The sequence below is a fragment of the Panonychus citri genome, unplaced genomic scaffold (genome assembly GCF_014898815.1).
Source record: "Panonychus citri isolate SS breed McGregor unplaced genomic scaffold, ASM1489881v1 Contig00138, whole genome shotgun sequence".
NCBI classification, from domain to species: Eukaryota; Metazoa; Arthropoda; class Arachnida; order Trombidiformes; family Tetranychidae; genus Panonychus; species Panonychus citri.
In genome coordinates this window covers 916,476-941,563 of record NW_026515543.1, presented here as the reverse complement: position 1 = coordinate 941,563, position 25,088 = coordinate 916,476, and the positions used below count along the sequence as shown (strand labels likewise).

Genomic DNA, 25,088 nt, shown 5'->3' with positions numbered 1-25,088 from the left:
TCTTAATTGTGATTATCTTCTGCTGTCACCATGTTAATTTAACTGATTAATTAGTCACCGTTTTCCATGGTAGACAAAATCACCTAATCACATCGCTGATTACGAATAAACTTGAATTGTTGTTAAGATAATCAATTGGAGAGAGAGAAAGAGATTAATTAACAATCATGAAGATTGAATAATTTTTTTTCTTATTCATTCATTTTCTCAAGTTTTAGACTCTTAGATTGACTGATGGCCAACAACGTAATTAAATCAATCAAGTTACTAACAGACAATTTAAGTTTTCGAGTTAAATTTGATCGCTTCTTTTTTCATTAGCCTTATTTTGATTGTTGTTAGATTATTATATCAATTGTGTTTGATATTTGAGCGAAAATTAATTTCTTGTTGTTGAAGTTTTTTATTCTTCCTTTTTGTTGAAAGTTGACTTGATGTTTAAAATATTGACAAGGAGTTACAGAGAATCGTTCGAGAGAAGGGAGCGAATGAGAGAGAGAGAGAGAGAGAGAGAGAGAGAGAGAGAGAGAAGCGAAAACAATTTGTCGAGTTGAGCATTTATTTTGTTTCTGTCGATTGATTGGTTTGTCATCGAGTTTGATTTTCCCGTTCAACTGTAGGCCAATTTTTCCTGTTCTTAATTGTCCTTAATTGTTCTTGATTTGATTAAAAAAAGTATTGCGGATCGTCAATGTTTTGATTATAGCAGTTTTTAGTAGTTTATAAATCCCGGCATTTGTGGGGCTGATTTTTCAAGATTATCGGGTCCAGTATAACCAGCGTAACGGATACTGGTTCGAGCGGGTTTAGTTGAACTTTGGCACGATAAAGCGAATTTCAGGTCACGAACCATTTCATCGCACATTGATTTCTACAATTAGTTAAAGATAAAGAGAAAAATAGAAAGAAAGAGAAGAGCAAATTCGAAATTAGTTGAAAAATGTTGGAGATATAAAACATCGAAATAGATTTCAAAGTACTTCTTGTAGTCGAGTTCGTACCCGGTCTGGAGCAATTTTCCTCGCTCTCCACATGAATTCACAAACAGCCATAAGAATTGAGAAAGAAAGTCCACCGACCAGGACCACGAAAACACCACCAACATTACCAAGACTTAGTTCGGTAACACTTGATGAACCCTTTTTAGCGTCATCGGCACAAGCACCACCGCCGCGTTTTTGTTTCCACCAGCGGTCTTTAAGAGTATGAAGAACACCTCGTTCTTGAAGTTGTAAAATTCCCTGGGAAAGGAGCCGAGAGTAGGGTGAGTTACGTCGAGTGGCAATTCCATAACCTTTATTGTCCAATAGTCCACCGATTTGGGTTAAATTACATTCCCGTTCAATGGCATATTCAATGGAAGCCGATTCCATTAGGAAAGCATAGTTACCATTGAGAACTCGTTTTTTACCATTACCACCGGAAGAGGCAAACACATGAGGATGGCTGATCATGAATTCATACATCCTCGAGTAGACGGACAAATTTGAGTCCTTAAAGAAACCACAGGTCGAACCTGATTTAACGCAACCATATTCAATCTCGGTTTGCATTGATAAATCTTTAGCGTCTTCGATTGGATAGACAACTTTTTCAACGGTCAAAAAAGCGGCCAAATTAGCGGTGTACGAAGAGATCATGATCAGTGTGAAGAAGTACCAGATTCCAGCGATGGTGCGAGTAGACATTGACCTGGAGAGGAAAATATTGAGAAGAAAATTAGAATCATCAATGAAACAACAATTAGGAATTAAGATTTTCGAAAGCAAGTGATCTTTGTATGCGTACTTTGGGGCCAAGTCGGAACCTTGTTGCATAAGACTTCCGATTGTGAACCAGAAACTGTTCAAAAGACTGAAATCGTTTTCGAGAACTTGGTCATCTTGCCGACAAGGGTGTGGATTATCCCATTCGTAGGGTGATAATCGTCCAACGACAAAGAGTATCACCGAAACACCAACATAAGCACCAACCACATAGACCCAAACAACCATTGAAAAGGGTGATAGAAACGAGAACAGGGTGGTCACCTTTTTGGTTGGTTTTCTAAACAAAATTGATATACCAGTGTTCATGAAAGGAAGGGTGAAATCAACGGCTTCCTCTCGTTTCGATGTAATCGTAAGATCGGCAATGGCCAAATCGGCCTCACCTCGAATAAGCTCACCAATCATACCATTCCATTCACCGGTTGTCTCATTGAGTGTCCCATAAGCTTCATCTTTAACCTCTCGAAAAATGTACTTGAAGTGTAAAATTTTGGACAATTCATCAATCAGGTCGATTGCATAACCTTCATATCGTTCATTTTGTGACTTTTCCCGTGCCGAACCTTTCAACATGGCATAAGGTTCATTCAAGATTGTAGTGACAACGAAGGTCTTATTTTCAAGAGCGTGGGTTGAAAAGAAACGTCCTCCAGGCATCGCTAATGTTAATTCCTTTGCCTTCTTCAGGATTCCAGATACCAATCTATGTAAAAAAAACAGATAGTTTTCAGGTCATTTCGAGTCGAAAAAGAAAATAATGAATCGTCAACAATTAAACTCATCAAATTGTTTGTAACAATTTACCTTTTGTAATCCATCCTCAGAAACGGTCATCACGTCGAGAGTGAAACTTGACCTAAATCCAAGTTGATCGAAGGCAACTAATCCAGTTATCCCTCTGAATGTGATCTGACAAAATTGAGGGAGAATTAGTAAATCATTGAAATCGTCTTTGCAACAATTAACTCACCGGTCTCATGTAATTAAGTAATGAGCTTCCATGAAGCCAAGGTAAACCGTTTTCACAAGAGATTGGAGTTACATCAATTGATTGACTCTGGTCAAGATCTTGTAAAGCAGTGGCCATTAATTTAACCGCATCATAAATCAATGCTGTTTCCGTCTAATTAAATTAATTGATTTGATTAGATTCACGATAACAATTACTATTATTATTATTATCATTAGTTTCTTACTCTTATACTTTCAGGAGGATTAATTGTCCGTCTACCATAACGGGTTGAGATTGAGCTCCATTCATCAAGTAAAGTGATTAATTCAGTTGATGAAGTATCAATTAACCGGAATGATGAAATTTTCGTCTTACTAAATTTAAAATCTTCCAAATCAACTGTATGAAGATCCTGAGAGTGTAATAAATAGCAACAATTAATAAATAGTCAAACAATAACAATCAGAAACAATTAAGTTGAATGGAAAAGTTTTTCTCAATTACCAAAGATGTTACCAGATAATTATGATTCTCAGTTAAAAGGCCAACTTGTTGAGCCTGGAATTAAATTTAACAATAAGAATTACAGTTATTATTCACAATTAGAATTCAGTTAATTGTGATTAACTTACATGTTTAAGAGCTCGATTTATATTCTCAGTTTTTACATCGAGAACGATATTTGTCTCTCTGGTTTCTTTAATTTTCCAATATGTTTCTCTATAAGGTTTACCTGATCGAAATTTGTAAAATTTAACTGACCAATCATGAGCTTGAGCTTGTTTCAAAAATTCTTGCAGACGAACTAATCCTGATTGGATATAATTAATCAGAGAAAAAGAGACCAATTAAGTTAATTGAGAGAGAGAGAGAGAGAGAGAGAGAGAGATTTGTATTCATGTAAGAAACTTGAAGACCAATGGTCAGTGCTTACCATCATTATCTTCATAAGCGACACAAAAGTGTTTCCAGCCGAGATATTTGACCAGGTCAATGTAGGCTCGACCCAGAACGGCTGGTTTAGGATAAAGGTTAATTGAAAGCTCTTCCCGGTGGGATGAAATATCCCACCGAGTTTCAATGTGAGGTATTTCAAGAGCATCACAAATTGATTGAACGTGCATTGAGGTGACACCACTAAGAGGACCCAAGATGGCTGCCACTCCAGTGTGAAGAAGGCCACAAACTATATACATATAAATACAATTAGATTAAAACAATTATAACAATAACATGATGATTCTTAATTGTTATCCAATCGTTATTTACCTTTCTTATCAGCTCTGAAACTATCACCTGAACCGAAACGTTCAACCTGAGCCATCAAAGCCGATCGGGGCAATATCGTTGTATCAGAGTTAATCCTATCCACCGCGTATTTGAATACTAATTCCTGCTCTTCTTCACCTTCACTAAATAATCCACCTAAATTGTAACAATTAACAATAAACAAAATTAGTACAAAAATAATCATTAATTGAATCATAATAATCTGATGAAATCTCAGTCAATCAAATTTACTTTCTTGGCGTTTCTTATACACAATATGCTTTTTTTTTGGGTACTTTTTTTCATACCAATTAGTTAATTGCTTATCCACTTACCTATTCTAATTACACTGGGAAATGAAACAATTTGCTGGACTATTGATGAAATAACAATAATGTATAACAATAACATTTTAATTAGATAACAAGGTAACGGTAAATGGTTGAAGATTAACATTGTTGATATTTTGTTTGTCTGTATTTATATTGAAAGTTGTTAACTTGTTAACCAGAACTGAATTAAATTAATTTCTTTGGTAACTACACAACATTTAAAATTTGATTTGAGGCGAAAAAATTTACAAACAATAATAATAATTAACAATAAACAACAGAAAATGTGATAATTACATTTGAAGATGAGGATGAGGATGAAAAGATGAGGATGCTTAACTTTAGGTGAATCTTTAGCTTCACAAGAAAAATTATTTTCTTCTTGGAATATTATTTTTTTTTCTTCTCTTTCTTTTTCTCTTATTCTATCGATTGAGTTTCTCAACATTTTCAGGATGCGATCTGATTGTGCGTTCATGATACAGAATCAGGAACAACATTCACCATGAAGGAGGAAAAAAAGATGCTCAGCATTTGGTGATAAAGGTTTAGTATCATGACGATGGAAATCATGAAATTCATTGAGGCGATTCAGTTTCATCGGATCAATTTAAAAGGAATTCATGATAAACAGTTAAATTGATTCATAGTCGTAATTGTTTCAACTGATTAAATGATGAGAAAAATGATCGAAACTGTTAATCAAGTTTTTCTTCAATAATAATCAATGGATTTATTTGTCTTACCTTATAATTGTTAATTGTTCCGATTGGGAATTGAGTTAATCATTGTGATGAAATTGATTGAACATTGAATATTATCATTGGAATGATTAATATTTTATGAGAATTAATATTAATTGGAAAACTTTTTTTTTCGTTAGACACAATTAACGATTTTCTAATTATCAGAGGGATAAAATCATAGACTGTTTAATGAGATTGTTAATTGTTTGGATGAAATCAAAGTTTTTCCTCTGTCAGCAATTTAATGATCTTTTGGTTGATCATTTAAAAACAACAATTAACTAATTATCTGCATTTTTGATGATTGAAAGGAAATCGCGTAATTGATTGATTGTTAGGTGAACAACAATTTTGATTTCTAACAATATTCCGAGTAACAAAATCAGAGACAATATAATCTTCAATGAATTAAATCAATTTATTGGCTGTAAGATCCAAAAATTAAATCAATCAAGTTAGATATGAAATCATTGAGAAAACAGTGATTTAACCTAATTATCTAATTGTTAACGGAGGGAATTGAATATTAAAAAATTTCCAGCATTGGTAAGTTATGGGCATAAATTTCTAATATTAATTGTAAGTTAATCAGAAAGCTTTCAATCAAATGTGATCAAAGTTGATATGAGGAGACATCAAATGTTGGCAATATTATTTTCATCTAATTGTTGGACTGACCAGGTTAATTTTTTTCTCTCGAGTTGATTGTGATTTCCACGTGGGTAAAGCAAAGATATTCAAAAGGTTGAAAAAAATAAGAGGAAGAATAGAATAATATTGTGATATGAGAAAAGGTGAAATCAGCCAAAGGTTAACGGAAGTGAGTTGAAAGATTTACTCAAGACCAAGAAGCTCAACATCAAAGATCAAAGTTGCATTGGGTGGGATTATTCCGGGATGACCTTTGGATCCATAGGCGAAATCGGGTGAACAGGTAAGTTTAGCACGTTCACCAACGCTCATCTGGGCGACCCCTTGATCCCAGCCTTTGATTACTTCGCCTTTTCCAATGTGAAATTTAAATGGTTTTCCTCGGTCTCGAGAAGAATCAAATTTCTTACCATTGGTTAAAGTTCCAGTATAATGAACGACAACCGTTTGTCCACTTTTTGGATAATTGGTACAGTCACCAGCGGAAATTGTTTCTACTTCAACGCCCATGATGTTCAATTACAACTTAAATAACACAGTGAAAAAAAAGAAAAAAAAATTAAAATTAAAAAACCAAATTAAAGAGCAACTTGTTAATGAGAATCAAGCAACAAGATAGAAAACAAAGAGCAGTTACCAAAGCGAGTCGATCTGAGCCGATTCTTTAGCCATTCGAATGAGGATTCGAGCCGTTTGATCATTGGCTGGAATTGACTACAGCCAGTCGATTAAATCATAGCTTAGCTAACTTTCTCTCTTACTTTTTCTCTTTCTTTCTTTCCTCTGTCAAAAATTTTGCCTCATCTGTTGCAAAAGCTCAAGCCATAAAATTGAATTTAAATTCAGCGGCCCAACGATTTTTTCTGGCTAAGCGGTGTAGCCGCTCAAGCCAAGCTTTTCCTTAGGTTTTTCCGCATGGCGAGAGATGGCGATTTTAATTTCTCTTTATTTTTCTCTTTCTTAATACAAAAATTTTAGAGAGAGAGAGAGACAGAGAGAGAGAGAGAGAGGGTATTTGAATGACTACGCGGCGCACCGATAGCTTGTATTTAGAAAGAACCAGCAACTCCCCGGAATTTACCGAATTGTTACCAGGGAGACACTGTACTAATAGTACAAGCTCCATTCACGAGTTTCTACCGCTCGAAAGAAAGAGAGATAGAGAGAGAAATGAGGAAAGGAATGAAAAGAAATGATTGTTAATCAATAAATAAAATGGAGATAAAATTTAGGCCTTAAGTAAGTTAAGGACGAAAGTTGTTGCTTGATCTTTTGTTGTTTTTTTTTTACGCTGACGCTGATGATGATGCTTATACTTTAGTGTTTACTTGAGGATGAAGATTATTTGAACTTTTTATAACCATTGATTCAGTGAAATTGTTTAATTTTCCATCCTTCTAGTTGATTGACACCAATTTATTTGAGGGAGACTTTTTTTAAACGTTGGTTGTTTGACTATCATTCAACGTTATAATAATCATCATCAGAGGATAGATCACAATCGTATCTGATTGGTTTTTTTGATCGACCCATTCGAGTTGATGATATAAAATTGGATATATCAAAATCTTGTTCCTCTGATGGTGCTGGGGATGATCGTGGTAATGTTGATTTAGGTATCGGTTTAGGTGCAGGTTTACTTGGAGAAATAATTTCTGGTTCAGAATCAGATGATGCAAATTTTTTCTTCCTCTTAACTGGAGTCTTTTTAGTCTGTAAGAAAGGGAGAGAAAAAATTAAATATCATGTTGAATAAACTTTCGATTAAATTACAATTTACCTTCTTAGGTGTCATCTCAAAATCAGAATCATCAGAACATGAATCTTTTTTCTTCCGTTTAGCTGGAGTCGTTTTCTTTTCTCTAATTTTCTTAGGTTCCTTGGGAGATTTTGTTGTTGGCGTTTTCTTTTTAACACTAGATTCAGGTTCTGGAGATAAAGGTTGTGCTGGAGATGGTGACCTGAAATCGGGTGGATCATGAGATTTTCCATTGGTTGATAGATCAGGTGAATAAGATCTTTGAGTAGATGATTTAGGTTCAGGTGATGAAGGTGAAGGTGAAGGTGGACTAATTGAGTAAGATGATGATTGCTTATTATTGGATGAAGATGAGATGGGATTATTATCGGTTGATGGTTTTGAACCAAAGATATTGTCAAAAAGTTGTTCACTTGTCACATTACTTGGGGGTTTCGCAGGTTTTTCTGTAAGTGAATCAACGCTACTTCCTGAAGCATTTCTTGCTTTAGATTTTGCTTCCATTATGGATTCTCTTTCCCAAGAATAGGGTTTATCTGTTTTACTTTCATTTGAAACGATAGGAATAACATCATCGTCATCATCTTCTTCATCATCTGCTATTTTAGGTGGTGCTTTAGGTGGACTTGATCTTCTAGGTTTTCTGGTCTGTCGGGCTTGGGTAGAGTAAGAATCATAATCTTCATCTGAAAATTCATCTTCCGGGGGAGAGTCGTTTTCATCGTCATCTTCAGATCCTGAAGACCATGGATTCCTCTTTTTACCTTTTGCATTTGCAGGTCCTTTTTTCTTTCCTTTTGAACCAGAACCGTTCACCGATTTCCTTTTCTCCGTCGAGTCAGATGATTTACTAGCTTTCGCACTTGGTGCTCGAGGTTTTGTCGTTTTCGGAGTATCACTCGATTTAGGAGTTGGTGTGGTCGTTGATGGTTTTCGTCCAGCTTCAACCATTTCAGGCGTTAATCCTATTCGTTCAGCTAATGATTTGTTCAAATCAATACCAATGTCATCGTCAGAATCTTTGAATGGATCATCATCTTCGATACCTTCTTCATCTTTAATTGTTTTCTTTAATACTTTTCGCGCACTTTCTGTGAGACCATCTTTCTTTCGGTAAGCTTCAAAGTCTATTGTTGGTGCTATTCGTCTACCATCTACAGACGGCTTTGTGTCAGCACAAATAGCTGCTTTATTGCGAGCTTTTCCTTTACCTAGTTGTTGAGGTTTTGTTGGAGTTTTAAGCATAACTGCTTTTTCTGCATCTTCTCTCTCCTTCTCTTCTAATTTGTTAAGTTCAACCAAAAGATCATCTAAATCTCTCGTCCAAAGAGTTTCTGGAGTTGTCTTCTTCAATGTGTCCAGTTCAGCTTTCTTGACATCTCGTTGTTTCAATAGATCATCTACTTTCTCCTTCAACATAGATCTCATCGTCATGTCCAATAAATAATCAAAGTCAAATGATCCTGAGGGCTCATCTAATCCTCTTTCATCATCGTCTTGATCATCATCTTCTGCAAGATTATTTTTAGCCTTCCAAGCCTTAACTGGATCAGAATCGTATCCACGCTCAATCAAGGTTCGAACTAAATCTTTCTTTTTAACATTTTCCAATTTCAATCGGCCATCATTCTTTTCCAAAATGAAACGAGCTTGATTCATTAATTTAAGAACCTCTGCTTCCAACATTCCTTCCAAATAAGCCTTTCGTTTACGATAATAATCAAGTCTTACTTCAAAAAATTCTTTTAAAATCTCTTCTGGTGTCTCATATTTACGAATACATCCATTGTGGTCAAACAAAACCATCGAAGTTGTTGAAAAGGTTGTTTGTAATTTAAATACTTTATGAATTCCTTGTTCCTCGGCTCGAGCTAAATTTTCAGGGGTTAATGAGACGATAAATTTAACAGTAACATCAGTGTGATACTCTTTATAATCGGTGATAAACGGTGGTGTCTTTTCGGTACCACGAAGCATTGGTTCAAGAACATTTTCCTTATAAGTTTGAGTCCATGTACGAACGGGAAGCTCAGTGATTTCAATTCTGCAACCATCTAAGGCTGAAACCTCTCCACTGACAACATAACGTTGAGTGTCAACTTTATCAATTGATCCACGGAAACCTTTAAACCAAGGTTTCAAAGGTATAAGTTCATCATTGTTTATAAGTCGCTTCAAATTTTCAATCAAATCACGGGGATTGAAATTAGGAATTTTGGTTGACCAACCGGTACCAATACCCTCAGCACCATTAACTAGAACCATTGGTAAAATGGGTACATAATATTCAGGTTCAACTTTACTGTTATCGTCATAAAGATAGTTGAGTAAAGGGTCATCAGGTAAAGGAAATACTTTACGAGCCAATGGACTTAATCGAGTGAAAATGTAACGAGGACTGGCAGCATCTTTACCACCCAAAAGACGAGTACCAAATTGACCGAGAGGCATGAGAAGGTTAATGTTGTTACTTCCAACAAAATTTTGAGCTAAAGTGATGATTGTCGCCATAAGTGAGGCTTCACCATGGTGATAACAAGAAACCTCACCAACGGTACCAGCCAATTGAGCTACTTTGATTTCCTTTTTCAGGTTACGGAAGAAACATGAGTAAAGTACTTTTCTTTGTCCCGGTTTGAGGCCATCCATCATTGACGGAATTGAACGTTCATTATCAAGATTACTGAAGAGAACTAATTCTTTGTTTACAAAATCTTTGTACGTCACATGTTTAGTCGCTTTTCCATATAGATACACCTCAGGTAGACCTAATTCCCGGCGTCTTTTACGATCTTCCATTGAATTGGTTAACCAATCTTTACGTTGGTCAACCATTTTTTTACTAAATGCCAATAAAACCGAATGATCATCTTCTGGACCTTGATACTTGAAAAGAATACGATGTCGCTCAATATCAGAGAAATATTCTTTCGCTTCATTACCCGTTGATGTACCCAAACCCTTGTAGTATTTGATACTCCAACTTTTCCAATTGGCGGTTTCCTTTTTCCACTCTTCCAATTCGGGTAAAGAGTAAAAGGATTTCACCATGTTACCTTTTCGAGCTCGAACAATTGGAGTAATAAACTCTTCTAGATAAGGTAATTTAACCAAATGTGGCCAATTGTGGTGAATAAAGTTGATTAATAATCCTTTAATATGAGAACCATCTTGATCCTGATCAGTCATAATCATTAGTTTACCATAACGTAAAGTTTTCAGTTCAGATTCTGATTCATATTTTTTACGATAATCAAGACCAGTGATTTTAATCAAATTTTGAATCTCAGCATTATTAAGGATTTGCTTGTGATTGGCCTCACGTACATTGAGAAGTTTACCTCGTAACGGAATACACCATATTTATCTCGACCAATCACACTGAATCCAGAGTTGACAAGACTTTTGGCTGAATCTCCTTCGGTAAGGATAAGAGTACAATCAATTGATCGGGAACCACCGGCATCATTGGCATCCTCTAATTTGGGAATACCAAGAAGTCGTGATTGTTTCTTTGCTGAACATTGGCTTCCTTTAGCTTTCTCAGCTTTGGCCATAGCGACAACAAGAATAGCTTCAACAATTCCTATTTTCATGGCAGCATTGAAAAATTTATCACTTGGTGAGCATTTGGATCCAAACTTTTTCATCTGAAGAGTCATATTTTCCTTGGTTTGAGAATCAAAAGATGGATTCTCAATGAGACAATTAACAAATACCCATAGATGTGATTTAATCATATGAGGTTTAACGTCAACTTTGGCTTTGTTTTTCTTTTTAATTGATTCAGCTAATTTAGGAATAATTTGATCGATAACATGATCAACATGTCGACCTCCCTTGGTTGTTGCAATACTATTCACAAAGCTAACTTGTTGAAAACCTCGATCACTTAGAGTAACAGCAATTTGCCAACGTTCATTACTATCCTCATAGGCCATTTTTAATGGGCTACCATTTTCATCATTTTTATCTTTTATGTAAAGATCAACATAATCTTTGAAACCTTTAATAGGTAATCTTTTACCATTAAGGTAAACTTTAACACCTTTAGATGAACCGGCAACATCCCAAACACGGCGGGAAAAAAGTGCCACAATATCTTCATCAAGACGATCCATACGGAATTTGGCTAAATCTGGATAAAATGTAACTCTTGTATAATCTTCACCGGTCGCTGGAACAATTTTAGCATCAACAGGTTTGGACATATTATTGGTCCAAGTTTGTTTGAAGGCCAATTTATATTCTTTACTTGAAGTTTCAACCATAAATTTAGTACTGAAAATGTTACACAATTTGGCACCATAACCATTTCGTCCACCGGTTACTTTTCTCTCATTATCATCATAATTGGAAGATGTCAGTAAATGGCCGAAAATCATGGTTGGAACAAACATTTTCTCATCTTTATGTTCCACAACGGGAATACCTTTACCATTATTGTAAATGACAATTTTATTCTCTTCCCTAAAAGTTGGTAAAATGAATAGAAAATAGAATAAAATTAATCAATAGCCAATATAATAGAATAATAATAACGAAGGAGTAAAATTTAATTAGTTTGACAGTTCAAAGTTTGTCAACAACTTACGGCTTTATATCGACCCTTAGAACATCCATTCCAGGATCTCGTTGTTTATTGTCTGCAGCATTAACCAAAATTTCATCGAAAATTTTGTATAATCCAGGTACAAAGGTGATTTTCTTGAAAACCATGCCACTCTCTTCTCCCTCATAGACCCACATCTCTTGCTCCTGTGGCTCAGCTGAGCCAATATAAGTATCAGGTCGTAGTAAGACATGTTCAAGCGGTGTCTTTTTCTGATAAATTTTCTCCACGGTTAACCGGGAGTCACCACCAGATCTGTCACCCATAATTCAATATAATAAAAGTATGAGAATAGAAAAAAAAAGCCAGAACAACAAACTGGTAAAGATAAAAAAAAATCTCCAGTTAAGATCACGTGTGGAGTGTTTGATGAGTAATTGATGAAAAGTCTCTCTCTCTGTAATTAGATGATAAATAAATTAACATACACAATTAGTAAACAAAGTAAAGAGAAAGAGATAAAAAGAGATTGTCAATACATAGAAAGAGAGAAGAAGAAGAGAAAATGAAGAAGAAGGAGAAGAAGAAGAAGAAGAAGAAGCCGAGAAGAAAAAAAGAAAGAGAAAAAGAAAGAGAAATGAGAGAAGAAAAAAATTAATAAGAACTGACAACTTAAAGAATCAAAGTGAACAATTTACTCACATAGAATTAATTCATCTAAAAACTAGATGATTTCTAACCAAATTGATTGATTCATTTGTATTGGAGAAAAGTGTTAAATTATGAAAGAAAATGTTGACAATTAAATTAATTATAAACTAGAAGAAAATAACTCAACATAAAAGTAAAAGAAGTGGAAAGAAGCAAACAAAGAATCCATTTAAATTAAAGAGAATCAGATTTTCTCTTTCTTTTTTTGTTCTTCGATGTATCGATTAATTGATAAGAAAAAAGCGCTAAGAGAATTGAAAGAAAACAAGTTTAAATTTTTTTCTTCTTCTCATTTTCATCATTTAATTATAATTCTAATTTTGATCAATTAAATTTGACACTTTGTTTTTGTTTTCTATCAGATTAAATTCTTGCCAGTTAATCAACTGATTTCTATCTTTTATCTACAATCACTAACCTTGAATTATTTTCTATTATTTGTAACCAGTGTAAAGAACCTTTGATTTCAATGATTGTTAAAAACATTACCCTTTAAACCTTTAATTGTGATTATCTTTTTATTTAATTACAATGTTTTGGTTAATTGTTCTCTTTTCATACAAAAATGATTACGTACTCAGTAGTCAATCGTTTCACCTTTTAATTACCGATGTGAGTTGATTATTTTTATGCAGAAAGGGTTGACTTTTTTTTGCTTAAGCCTTTCCAATGAGGGAAGCGAATGTTGGTCAACTCAATTGGATACTTAAGGTGCTACCGAGAACAAGATGGCCGATAGTTAATTTAATGGTGCTGATTATTATTCATTTCACTCTGGTCATGGGAGGAATGAAAAAAACCTTTTGTAAATTGCAAGTGGAAATTTCTCATCAGCAAGACTAATAAATCAGTCCATCATCACGTTTGTTGATCTTACTTATTGGCAAATCAGCATCAACTTAATCCTTTTCATCAACCTCGACAACTATACATTACTTTTAGTAATAAATCAAACACTCGAGTATTTGGCTACCAAATTATTCTCATCTTCCCTGTGGTCATATGGATCCACTTTCAGTCCAACAAATGACACAAGAATCGGTTGCTCAGGCACAACAGTTATTAGCCTATTTGCTGGAAGTTGTGGCAACAGTTTCATGAATTAATTGCATGAATTATCCATAATTGAGGATTTTAAGTGATGATCTGACGTCTTTACCTTTTTCCAATATTCACCGATATGGAACTTGGGTCCATCCACCATTACCCGAAAATCTAAACACTTTACCAGAGAGAATCGACCTTATCAATCTATTACAATTAATCAGAAAGCACCGATTACCGATTATCTTTCGTAGTGGTTTTTTTGATTATATTTAGTCAATTCCAAGGTTTTGGTAAGTTTAACTGTTTTTATTGATTGCTATTATTTTCATTTAATCGTAATCGTTACACTCACTAGTCAATCCCTTCACCTTCAACTCCCTTTATGGATAATTTTTTAATCATTTTTAAGCAGAAAGGGTTGACTTTTTCATTGATTGGAATATTTTTGTTGTTCATCTTTTATTGAATCAGTTCATGATTAGCAATTGTGAATAGTAATTAATTTGTCAAATGTGTGTGTAATGGTTATTTGTTTTACAGAGATAGAGAGTGAGTGGTAAAGTTATTGTACAATAATTTTAAGAGGCGAGAGATAAAGAAATAACAATTAGAAAATGAGAGACAACAATTAATAATATATGATGTAATTAAAACATGGAGATTGCAAATTCGGTAGTTTTATAATAACAATAACTGAAGAAAATTTATCTTAAATAATAGATTTATTTGTAATTCTTGTTTCTTTTGCAGGAATCTGATTGTACTCTTCATGGTATATCCGAGATTATCACTATTATACGGATTAACAACTCATCTCGGATTAAAATGTTGGCCAATTTGAAGAAAAAAAAAGAAAAAGAGATTTTCCTTTTTAATGTTTCCTGAGAATATACCAGAGGGACCAGATAGAAACAGAGATTTTTAATTATTTCCAATTTAAAATGGATTAAAGTGAAAAATTGAATTGCATGTTGATCAATTCTGATTCCTTGATGGGCAATTGAGATTTAATTGATAAGTAGATTTGATGAATTTTCAAAACTCTATCAATGAGGCCGATAAGTTTGGTTGAACATGGTAAGTATGGTGACAAAGTATCATGACAATTAAATGTTTGACTTTTGCTTTTTGTAGGTCGTTTGTTGATTTGGTCAAGATGATTTCGATCACATTGGATGGTCAGGGGACGAAATTGGACAACCCGAATTAATATGTTGAATGACTTCTCGTTTAAGGCAGCAAACATGATCACGAAGTTTATTCACTTTGGTACTTAATTGTTCATTTTCATCTTTTAATTCATTCACTCTTTTCTCGAGTAAATGAATTTTCTCCAATTTTCTTTTACGACATTTAGATGCTGCTATACGATTTCGTTGCCTTTTACGTTCCAGTTTTACCTTTTCCTGTTCTTCCATATCAATCGGTGAAACCGGCGGACTAATTGTTAAACTTGGCGGTGGCGGTGGTGGTACACTTTTCAAACCATTAGCACTATTTTTACCATTGGGAGCGGTTGAACTATTTCGATGAGGATTATTATTATTATTATTATTATGATTTATCATACTGGGTTCACTTTTGATTGATTGTAAGCCCATTGTGATCGAGGTTGGTGTTGTTAATTGTGAGCTTGATGATGAGGATAAAGTGGTTAAGGTAACTGGTGATGGTGACATTGACATTGGTGTATTAATGTTATTGTTGGCAATTGGTTGAGATAATGTTGAATGATTGTTTAAAGATTCTGGTACCTGATAACCACTGATAACTTCAGTGTTACCATTATTATTGGTATTTTGATTGTTATGACTATGGTTACCATTGGTATTATTGTTGTTATAATCAGGTGATGTTCTTGATGACCGGTGATGATGAATATTCCCAGGTAGTGATTCTGTTAACATTGAATCACTATGGAACACAGGATTGGATACATGTTGATGATGAAGGTGTTGATGTTGTTGTTGTTGTTGTTGTTGGTGATGATGGTGGTGGGGATGAGATACTGCTGAATTAAGTTGCTGTTGAATGTCGTTATCATTGGTGTTAGGCATTTGATGGGTTGAAGGATAACCTAAGGGGTTTATTGCTCCATATGAATTAACGTTTGAATTACCATTGGTGACAACATTAGAACCCGTGTTACCATTATAATTAAGTTGATCGAGATTAGTGTTTAAATTACCATTGGCCATCTCAAAGCCAACATAATTATTCATCAGGGTTGTTGATGCATTGGACATTTCGATGAATAACCTTTCGAGTGCCGGTGTGTTGATCTTATTAACTTCCGATGGATCTAAAGTATCGTTTTGGATCATCGCTCTGGAATCGGAATAGAAAAACGAAAATCAATTCAATGGATTATCAATATATTCAAATGGATTCTTAATAACATCAAGTACAAAGAAAAAGCAGAACGATAATTGGAGTTGTGTAGGAATAAAGAACGAAAATTGGTCAACAATTAAGGAGAACAAAGAAAATTGATTATAATCACGACAACAATTAAGGGTCACTATTTGTGAACTTTATTTTCTGCAACTAAAGTGTTAGAAACACTTGATAATTATTTCATCATGAATTAATCAGTGACACCAATGGTATTAATCATCAACTATTTCAAGATTCAATGGTAAAAAGGATGATTAACTAATTGATTATAATCAATTGATTTCTAGTAAAATAAATAAAAAGGTTTAAAAACCTAAAGGTTGTTAATCCACTGGCACAATGTTAATATGGTTCAAGTGGCAAAGTCCAAGGATAATTTGATTAAGTAGTCTCAATGGAAAGAGAAAGTAAGTTGATTAATTATTAATTATTTTTCCAATTAATTGTGAGATAATTGATTAGTGATGAGATTTTATCCTTGAAAAATTTACTTTTTCAGGTTTTGTTTTTCTTAACGATGAGATTTTTACACAGACACGTTGTTGATTTGGAAAACAAAAATTAACTGATTGATGGTAAATTATCTGATTAACCATGACTCGATTCAACTATCGGAATATGTCTGATTACTTGTAAGTAACTAATAATAATCAATTGATGAGGATAAACAATTAACAGAAAAGATTTCATATTCAGATGATAATTATGATGAAACAATTTTAAATGCAGCACAATTTGATTCACACTAATTAACAAACCAGATATGATTGAGATTTGTTTTCAGGAATCCACACTCACAATGAATTAATGAAAACTAACACTCTCACTTTGCTTAATCAACTCAAATCAACTACAATCTAACGAAACAATTTAGTTGATCAACGCCTAAAATGATTTTGCGCCAAACTCACTAAAAATAGGATAGGAAACCCTTTTTTACGCCCCATTGTACCTCCTCTGCTCATTTTATCCTCTCCCTCTCTCTCTCTCTCTCTCTCACTCACTGATGTGAAAATCTAACACTTATCATCACAATTAACTAACAATTTAACTCGTAATTAATTCCTCTTAAACTATGGATGTAAAAGTTATTCGAAAAATTCATATTAACGATAACACTTTCTGACCATTTTCCAAATGAGAAAATTATTCCAATCAATTTTTTCTTTAATCCATCACTTTAATCCTAATCTTAATCTTGAACTTTTTTCTTTTGCTTCTATTTTTCAGATTTCTTTTACTCACCAATCATCATTATCATCATCATCATATGTAATACTTATGGATCTTTCTTCATGTAAACATGATATTTTTTTTGCTGTAAAAACAAAATTTACATTTAATCAAGGTTACTGAGTAGTTATCATGGTTAAAACGGATCCAGAAATTTGAATCAATCAGTTGAACCACAACAACAATTAAGGTAGAGGGAGAGTGATCAGAATCATGGTTAACTCGTCAAATATATTACAACAAAAAATAATGTTTAATTTGATTATCATCTCTTTTTTTTGTGGTTCATGATTATTCAATCACAATCAACAGGGAACAATTTATTTAATCATTTTCATCATTATCTCTTATACTTTGTGTTGTTGTTGTTAGTGGTTAGTTAATTGTTTACAATCTTGTTGTTACTTTCTCTCATTAACTTTCCATTTATCTCACCCTCGAATTAATTAATTGTCAATTGTGTCAACAATCAAAAAATTTTCGTGATCCCGTTCATGATTATTGATGATTAATCTTTACCATTGATTGTAATAATTAACTTTAATTTTGATTGTGTGAGTATCTTTTTAATTCAGTTACCTTTGACTTGTGTCACCTTAAATTAATCAATCAGTTTGTTTTTGATTATTATCCATTATATTGATTGTGTAAGATTTAATTTTCGTAATCAGAAAATTAATTCATTTCCAATCAAATTAATCTCTGTGAAAAAAACAACTATTAAAACGTACAATTAATTTTCACTGATTAGACGATTTGTTAATTGTTCATCATTGATGATCAATTTATGCAAATAAGGTTTTTAATCACGAAAAATTGATTGATAACAATTAAATTTCAATATCAACCTTTTCTCTTATAAATTGTGGTAACAATTAAATAACTTTTTCTCTGGTTAATTGTTGAATCGTAAGTTAAATCAACGGTAATAAGGTAACTAGATTTACAATTAATCAAGCCAAACATTTAAACATAATTGTTTCACACTCACAATTAATTGATTGTACTTATATACTATTTGATGATTAACCAAAAAAATTCATTAACCTTTTCACCTTGATTAACAATTTAGTCAAATTAATTAACGATAACAATTAACAAAAATGCAATTTCAGTTGATTAACTTTCAGTGGAAAATGAATATTAATCATTAATGTAATTAACTAATCGTCCACAATTGTAGCACTTTGATTTTTTGGTTAATTGTGATGATTAAAATTAAATGACTTGTCAATATTTTGGCTAAATTATGATCTAATATTGAAAATTAATGTTAATCAACTTTCAACTTTTTCTGTACTTTTGATTACAACAATTAACTTTCATAATCTAAAAATATTGATTTCGTCATGTTTAGTTAATTAGTTGAAAACTAATTGTAAATTTTAAGTGTCAATAATGTCAACAATTAATGATAATAATACAATTCTGAGTCAATCCTTAGGTAAAATTATCATTATCATGATTGGCTAATTGTTAACAATTAGTCTCAATCTTTGTTTATCTCAACAATTAATTGTAACAAAGAATGACGTTAATTCATAACAATCAAAATTAATCATAGCCCACTAATTAGGAGCCAAAATGACAGGAATAACTAAAAATAATAACAACAATTAACTTAATCACTCTGGTCATCAATATATATTTTATGTTACAATTAATTGTGATTAACTCATCACAATAAATACAATATTTATTTCCGGATTAATTGATTGATAATCAATTTGATCTTAACCAATTTCTCAATCAAAAAAAAGAATCAAATTAAATGATTATAACAATTAAATGAACTCACATATTAAATGATGTAAATAATTATAATTAGATTGACGGAACAATTAACTAATCAACGTTGAAAAGAAGATCACAATTTGTTGATTGTAAACTACAATTAACGTCAAGACAATTTAAATCACATATAAATATTAATTGTGTAGGTATATTAACAATTAACAGTTAACACCTACATTAATTGTGATTTAAATTTCTGCTCATCTCTTTGGGTGATTACAATTTAAATTATTTGAGCGTCGGAGTATCAACATAATCATCATTAAATTGTTTTCAATTAAATATTTAATCAATTGTTGTCTTATTGTTAATTAAAATTGTAACCAAAAAGTAAAAGTTTAGGTCAGTATAAAAGGTAAAGGCGTTAACCAACAATTAACAACAACAACAACAACAACAATCAAGGGAACGAGTTACAATTAAACTAATCAACATCCCCTTAATTGTAAACATTAACAATAAAAATCTTATCAAACTGAATTAACTTTTGTAAGGTTAAATTTTCTTGTATTTTTTGATACAATGTTTTTGTTAATTGTACTTTTTAATAGTAACAATTTATTACTTTTTTTTTACAAACCAACCAGAACAACTCTCACAACAATTAACAACAGCAATCAAAGTTAATTAAAGAGACTGAGTTGATTATTAGATTGATGATTAATAATGTATATAAATAGTTGGTGATATTTTAAATTTTCATCTATATTTATATTGTATTTGGATTTTTGTATTAGTCAAGTTTAAGGATAATCATCAATTGGATTAACTTTAATCAGTTTAACACCAAAAGCCAAAATGATGAGGATGCCAAGAAGATGAAGATGAAATTGATATTGCAATTGATGATGATGATGATGTACAAGACAAGGTAAGAGGATGATTAGGATGAAGATGAGGATGAAATTGATGATATATTAGTTAAATTGACAAAAAAAAATCAAACGATTCTGATTCTGATTCTGATTCTGAGTTTCATATTGAAGGTAATCAAAGGTTTCTTCAAGGGATAACTCTTGTGATACTAACTGAATTAGTAAATTGTAATCATTTAACTTGTCATCAAAATGTATATACACTGTTAATTGAAAGATGATAACTTTTTGGCTCATCTTCATCATCATCTTCATCATCATCTTCATCAACGATTGATTGAAACTAATTTAACTATTTGACAGTTTTTGGCATCACAATCCAAGGATTTCACAAAATTATCCGCAATTAACATTAACATTCAATGTTCCCATATAATCATTATCATTTAATTAACAGTTAATTGTTGGAATTTATCATTGTTTCATACAATTAAACTCATGCTATTGATTAAACAATAAGTAATTTCTAGTGATGAAAATAAATTTTAAACCAATCCTAAAATTATCAGAGACAATTAAACTTAACCAATTGAATGAAATTGATTGTTACCTTGATTCTTGTAACTCTCCTTTTAAATTGAATAATTTATTTAATCATCATCACTAATTAATTTAACATACTCTTGATTATTAGTAGTAGTATAGCAACAGCTATTAAATTAATTGTAATAATCATAATTAACAATCAAATAAAAAATAATCATTTACATAAACGGAAAGTTAAATTAATCCAAAAATTTAAATTTTTTTTTTCCTTCCCAATCAAATTTATTATTATTATCAATTAATTAATTACCTTGAACTTGATTATTATTATTATATTGTGTTAAAAACAAAGTTAAAGTAAGTGAAAAAAAAAGTTTAAATTTAATTGAAGATTAATATTCACAATTAATGATTATTATTAACAATCAGTGTGATTGATTGTATGATTACAATTAAACAATTTGTTTTTATTTTGTCCAATTGATTTTCAATGAGAAATTTGAACAAACTGTTCAATTAAGTTAATCATGATTAATATTAACTTTACGTCAATCATTGATTGTGGTGGTTGATGATTATGATTAACTGAAGATGAGGTTTGATTGTTTGTTGATTTAAATGGGTCAGAAAATCAATGATTTAACCGTGATTTGAATAATCACCCAACAATCAACATGAGAAGAAAAAATTTTTTTTTCTTCTGAAAAGTAAAAGTGATTGGAAAAATTTTTTTTTTCTTCTTCTTTTCTTGAAACTTGACTTTCGTTAATTGTTGGGAATGGAATCGGGAAAATCAGATCAATAGTTAATTGTTGAAACAGGGAACATGATGAAGATGAACCTCCATGATGATGACAAACAATTAACCAATTGTGTATGGTAATTAAAATTGTTACTGTTTCATTTGTTACCAATGGACGTTGATTGTTAATTGTGTAGGTTCAACTCTTCAACCTACAGCAATTAATTTAGTTAATTATTTGTTCCTTATCATTTCCATCAATATTATCATCTTCCTTATAATCATCTTCATCATCATCTTCTTGATCATTATCAACACCCATTGATTATTGTAACGATATAACAACAATTAACAATTCAAAATGTTAATCACAATTATCACCATTAAATCATTTTTACAATTTGTAAAACTTTATTATCAAATGGTCAACAATTAACCTTAAAAGGGATTAACTGAATTAACATTCAAATCTATTATTAATGTTAATCTAATTGTTTGAAGAGAAAGAGAAACCAAATTAACTAATTGTTAGGGAACACATCTTCATCTCCTTATTGGGATTAAGATTTAAGAAATGCTAATTAACTAATCATTAGATTTACATGTAAGTGATGATCGGATTAACTAATTTTGATAACTAATTGTTTCCCCTTCATGAATGAATTTAAATCCACAAGTTCAATACAAGTTCATTGATTGTGATTAGTTAAACATTGGATTTGTAATTAATGGTGACGAGGTTTTTGATTTACAAACAAACCAAAAAGTCAATACAATTAACAATCAACAATTTAAATCAATCTACTCTTTTTCCAGGTTATCATAATTTTTAAATTGTTGTAATCAATCAATCAATCAATTATGATATCCCTCTTCCCCTTAAACCAGATACACTTGATTAATTGTTAAAAGCCATAAGTTGATCATCAATGATGAAGTTAATTGTAACCATTTAAATTGTTGGATTGACGATCAAGGTTAAGATATTTGATTGTTATTATTATTACATATCGGAAATGTTAATCTTCCGATTATGATATTGATTGTAATTAATTAATAATAATCTTTCTTTGGGTCACTTTGATTGTTGATGAAAAAAAAAGTTTCCTAATCATAACAATCAACAATTTAAAGAGCAACAATTAATATTATCATTGGATTTTTACAAGAAACTAGTTTTCAATTTGTTCCTGGTTGTTAACCATGAAACTTGATTATGTCATCAACAATTTGAAGGTAAATCAAGTAAATTATAATAATATAATTAAACTAACACATAATTTATTTTAACACACACCTTTAATTATGATGGTGAACGTTAATCAAGTGAAAGAAACAATTTACTAATTCAATTCAAGGATTGATTAGATTAAGACGAAGGAAGAAAAAAATTTTTTTTTCTTTTTCTCTGTTGATATTATTTTAAGTTTTCTATAACTCTTAGATTTTAGTGATTCTAATCAATTAACAATCAATAGTTGATCAGCACTTACACTGTCTCAACAATCAGCTAATTGTTTGCTAATTTGTTGGATTTAAATTCAATCCCGTTCACAGATAATAAAAGTAATCAATGGATAACCAATCAATTATTGGTGATGGAAAAGGTGCTTGATCGGAATAATTTGTTGATTGTTACCTTGATTAAGAACTTTTTTTTGTGGTTAATTGTAACAATTAAGAAAAATTTGTAAAATTCTAATCATCTATTGATCAGTTTAAAGGGTTAATTTTATTTTTTTACTCTCTTCGTTTCAATCGATTGACATTTGATTAACTTTAATCATCTTTACTTTACACAATTTAAGCTAATCACCATTGTGATTTATAAAATAATTAATTGTTCATTAACCGTTAGTTAATTCTTGATGATTAAATGATTAAGGTGAGATTGTTGTATTCTCATTTACCAGTCAATTGGTGATCATGTTAAATTTTAATCACTATTAGTCTAGCAATTAATTGATTCTCAAATTTCAATTCATCAACAGTTAAAATTTGGAAGATGATCAAAATAAAACAAACTTAATATGAGAAGACAATTTAAATTATGGAATAAAAAAAAAGTTGATTAGTAAATCTAATTGTTACTCAATGGTTTTTTAATTGTCCACAATCAACAAATTATAAGATAAAAATAATTTTATTTGCTCTTAGCAATTTAATCATGATTAAGTTAACAATTTCCGTTGTAATTAATTTGTAACGTTACCGAGCAAACTTAGTTGAAAACAGCAAATGATTTAATTTAAGGTTATCAATTTATTAATGATCAATTGAATAAGTTGATTGTTATAATTTAATTTTGGTTAACTCTGTTTCCATTAAATTAATCAGATATTTTTACTAAATCATTGGCAATTAAAAGTGAATCTTGAGATGAAACGAAAATTGAAAACTGATTTACCTTTGGTAAGTTAATTATGAGGAAAGTCTAATTATGGTGTTGATCATATTAATAGTTGATTTAATTGAAAGAATAACAAAGAAATAGATGATAATTAATAACAGGAAGTAATCTAAACAAGGATTAGATTAATTAATCAATAGGATGTTGATACAAGCAACTTGATTGAATAATGAAGAGACTAAATTTATCATAACATATTTATAAATTCTTGACCTAATCATTACAATTAGAGGTTAATTGTTGTACAGTTACTAGCGACTAGATTGGGATACAAGTAGTTTAATTGGTCAGAATTAAAAATCAACTCTATTGGTATTGATTAACAAATTATCGGGTTAATTGTGCAAACGAGCTTAATATGAGAAACAACAAGTTAATTATTGAACTTTAAGATTTAAATGAACAATTTACCTGATGATGATTAGATAAAGAATCCAAATTAGATTGTTGTATTTAAATATTAATTTATAAATCCTTGAGGAAAGATAATTTAATTATGTTGATTAAATGAACGGATTAAATTAAACATAAACAGTGAAAAAAAAAATGAAACAAATTTACAAATTATAAAGACGTTGATTTAATTAATAATTGTGGTCACACTGGAATTGGAAAAATAATCAATTAGATTTCACAATAACAATAAATAGATGAATTTATATTTTCTTGCTAATTTAATTAATTGCTGGTGATTAAATGAATACCTGATCATAGTTAATAGCGATCAAGTTGATTATAATGAAGCTTTTTACATTCTTACCAACAAATTGTAGTTTAAATGGTTTCTTCCCAAACATTAATGATGCAAATCAAATTAGCTAAAAATCAACTAATCAACCAGTGACACCTGTATAATTTAAATTAAACAATTAAGACTCAATCAAGATGAATACTGAAAGTTGTGGTTTTAATTTCAATTGGTCGTTAACGTTGATCGTAATTCAACCTTTTCGCCACACTCTGCACGAATAACTCGCAGGTCGATAATTAGAAAGTGGAGTTGGTCTGACACGAAGTAAATACCCGAGGGCTGTGTCGGTTGTTACCAAGTCTCTCGCAATTTGAATTGATCTGTCTGACCGCAACTCTTGATTTGTAAAGTAAACATAATTCATAATTTGAGTGGGTGAAAAACCACCGCGGTAAACTCAGTATTGTATAGTAACCGGATGAAAGTATCTTGACTAAAGTTTAACAATTGCCAACCATTTGAAACAACCATCGTCAGATTAGTGGCCTGAAAATAATACGAGCCAATGGGATTGAAAATGTTATCACCGTAGGTGAAAATATTCTGTGAGTTGGAAAATATATTAGCAACTTCATTGTATTGAACTTGATAAATTTCTATTCTACTTATCAA

General features: G+C 31.4%; 4 protein-coding genes and 1 long non-coding RNA gene across 6 annotated transcripts; 1 reads left to right on the top strand and 4 right to left on the bottom strand.

Moving 5' to 3' along the window:
* Nucleotides 1-383: 383 nt before the first annotated feature.
* LOC128393428 (glutamate receptor ionotropic, kainate 2-like) lies at nt 384-5,315 on the bottom strand. The gene is given in 12 exon segments (XM_053353613.1): nt 384-871; nt 981-1,692; nt 1,789-2,444; nt 2,446-2,472; nt 2,574-2,678; nt 2,740-2,892; nt 2,966-3,133; nt 3,226-3,279; nt 3,354-3,532; nt 3,656-3,907; nt 3,991-4,146; nt 4,326-5,315. Coding segments are annotated over 12 exon segments (2,742 nt in total). The 5' UTR covers nt 4,447-5,315; the 3' UTR covers nt 384-712.
* Nucleotides 5,316-5,467: 152 nt separating this feature from the next.
* On the bottom strand, nt 5,468-6,348 carry LOC128393433 (peptidyl-prolyl cis-trans isomerase FKBP1A-like). Its single transcript, XM_053353620.1, has one exon. The coding sequence runs from the start codon at nt 6,227-6,229 to the stop codon at nt 5,903-5,905; it is 327 nt and encodes a 108-aa protein (XP_053209595.1). The 5' UTR covers nt 6,230-6,348; the 3' UTR covers nt 5,468-5,902.
* A 542-nt stretch (nt 6,349-6,890) lies between these two features.
* Nucleotides 6,891-12,909, bottom strand: LOC128393427 (DNA topoisomerase 2-alpha-like). Its single transcript, XM_053353612.1, is given in 5 exon segments — nt 6,891-7,432; nt 7,500-10,831; nt 10,834-11,948; nt 12,073-12,487; nt 12,733-12,909. Coding segments are annotated over 4 exon segments (4,986 nt in total). The 5' UTR covers nt 12,357-12,487; nt 12,733-12,909; the 3' UTR covers nt 6,891-7,177.
* Nucleotides 12,910-14,211: 1,302 nt separating this feature from the next.
* LOC128393430 (transcription factor Jra-like) lies at nt 14,212-24,281 on the bottom strand. 2 transcript variants are annotated; one of them, XM_053353616.1, is made up of 2 exons: nt 24,137-24,281; nt 14,212-16,116 (listed from the first exon to the last, which is right to left on the bottom strand). In XM_053353616.1, the coding sequence occupies exon 2, from the start codon at nt 16,110-16,112 to the stop codon at nt 14,955-14,957; it is 1,158 nt and encodes a 385-aa protein (XP_053209591.1). In that variant the 5' UTR covers nt 16,113-16,116; nt 24,137-24,281; the 3' UTR covers nt 14,212-14,954. The 2 variants fall into 2 exon arrangements, with proteins under 2 accessions (XP_053209591.1, XP_053209590.1); XM_053353615.1 differs by lacking the exon at nt 24,137-24,281 and adding an exon at nt 16,499-17,375.
* On the top strand, nt 16,123-20,800 carry LOC128393434 (uncharacterized). Its single transcript, XR_008326147.1, has 4 exons — nt 16,123-16,592; nt 16,685-16,817; nt 17,416-20,083; nt 20,199-20,800. It is a non-coding gene; the product is annotated as an uncharacterized LOC128393434 (long non-coding RNA).
* Nucleotides 24,282-25,088: the final 807 nt, after the last annotated feature.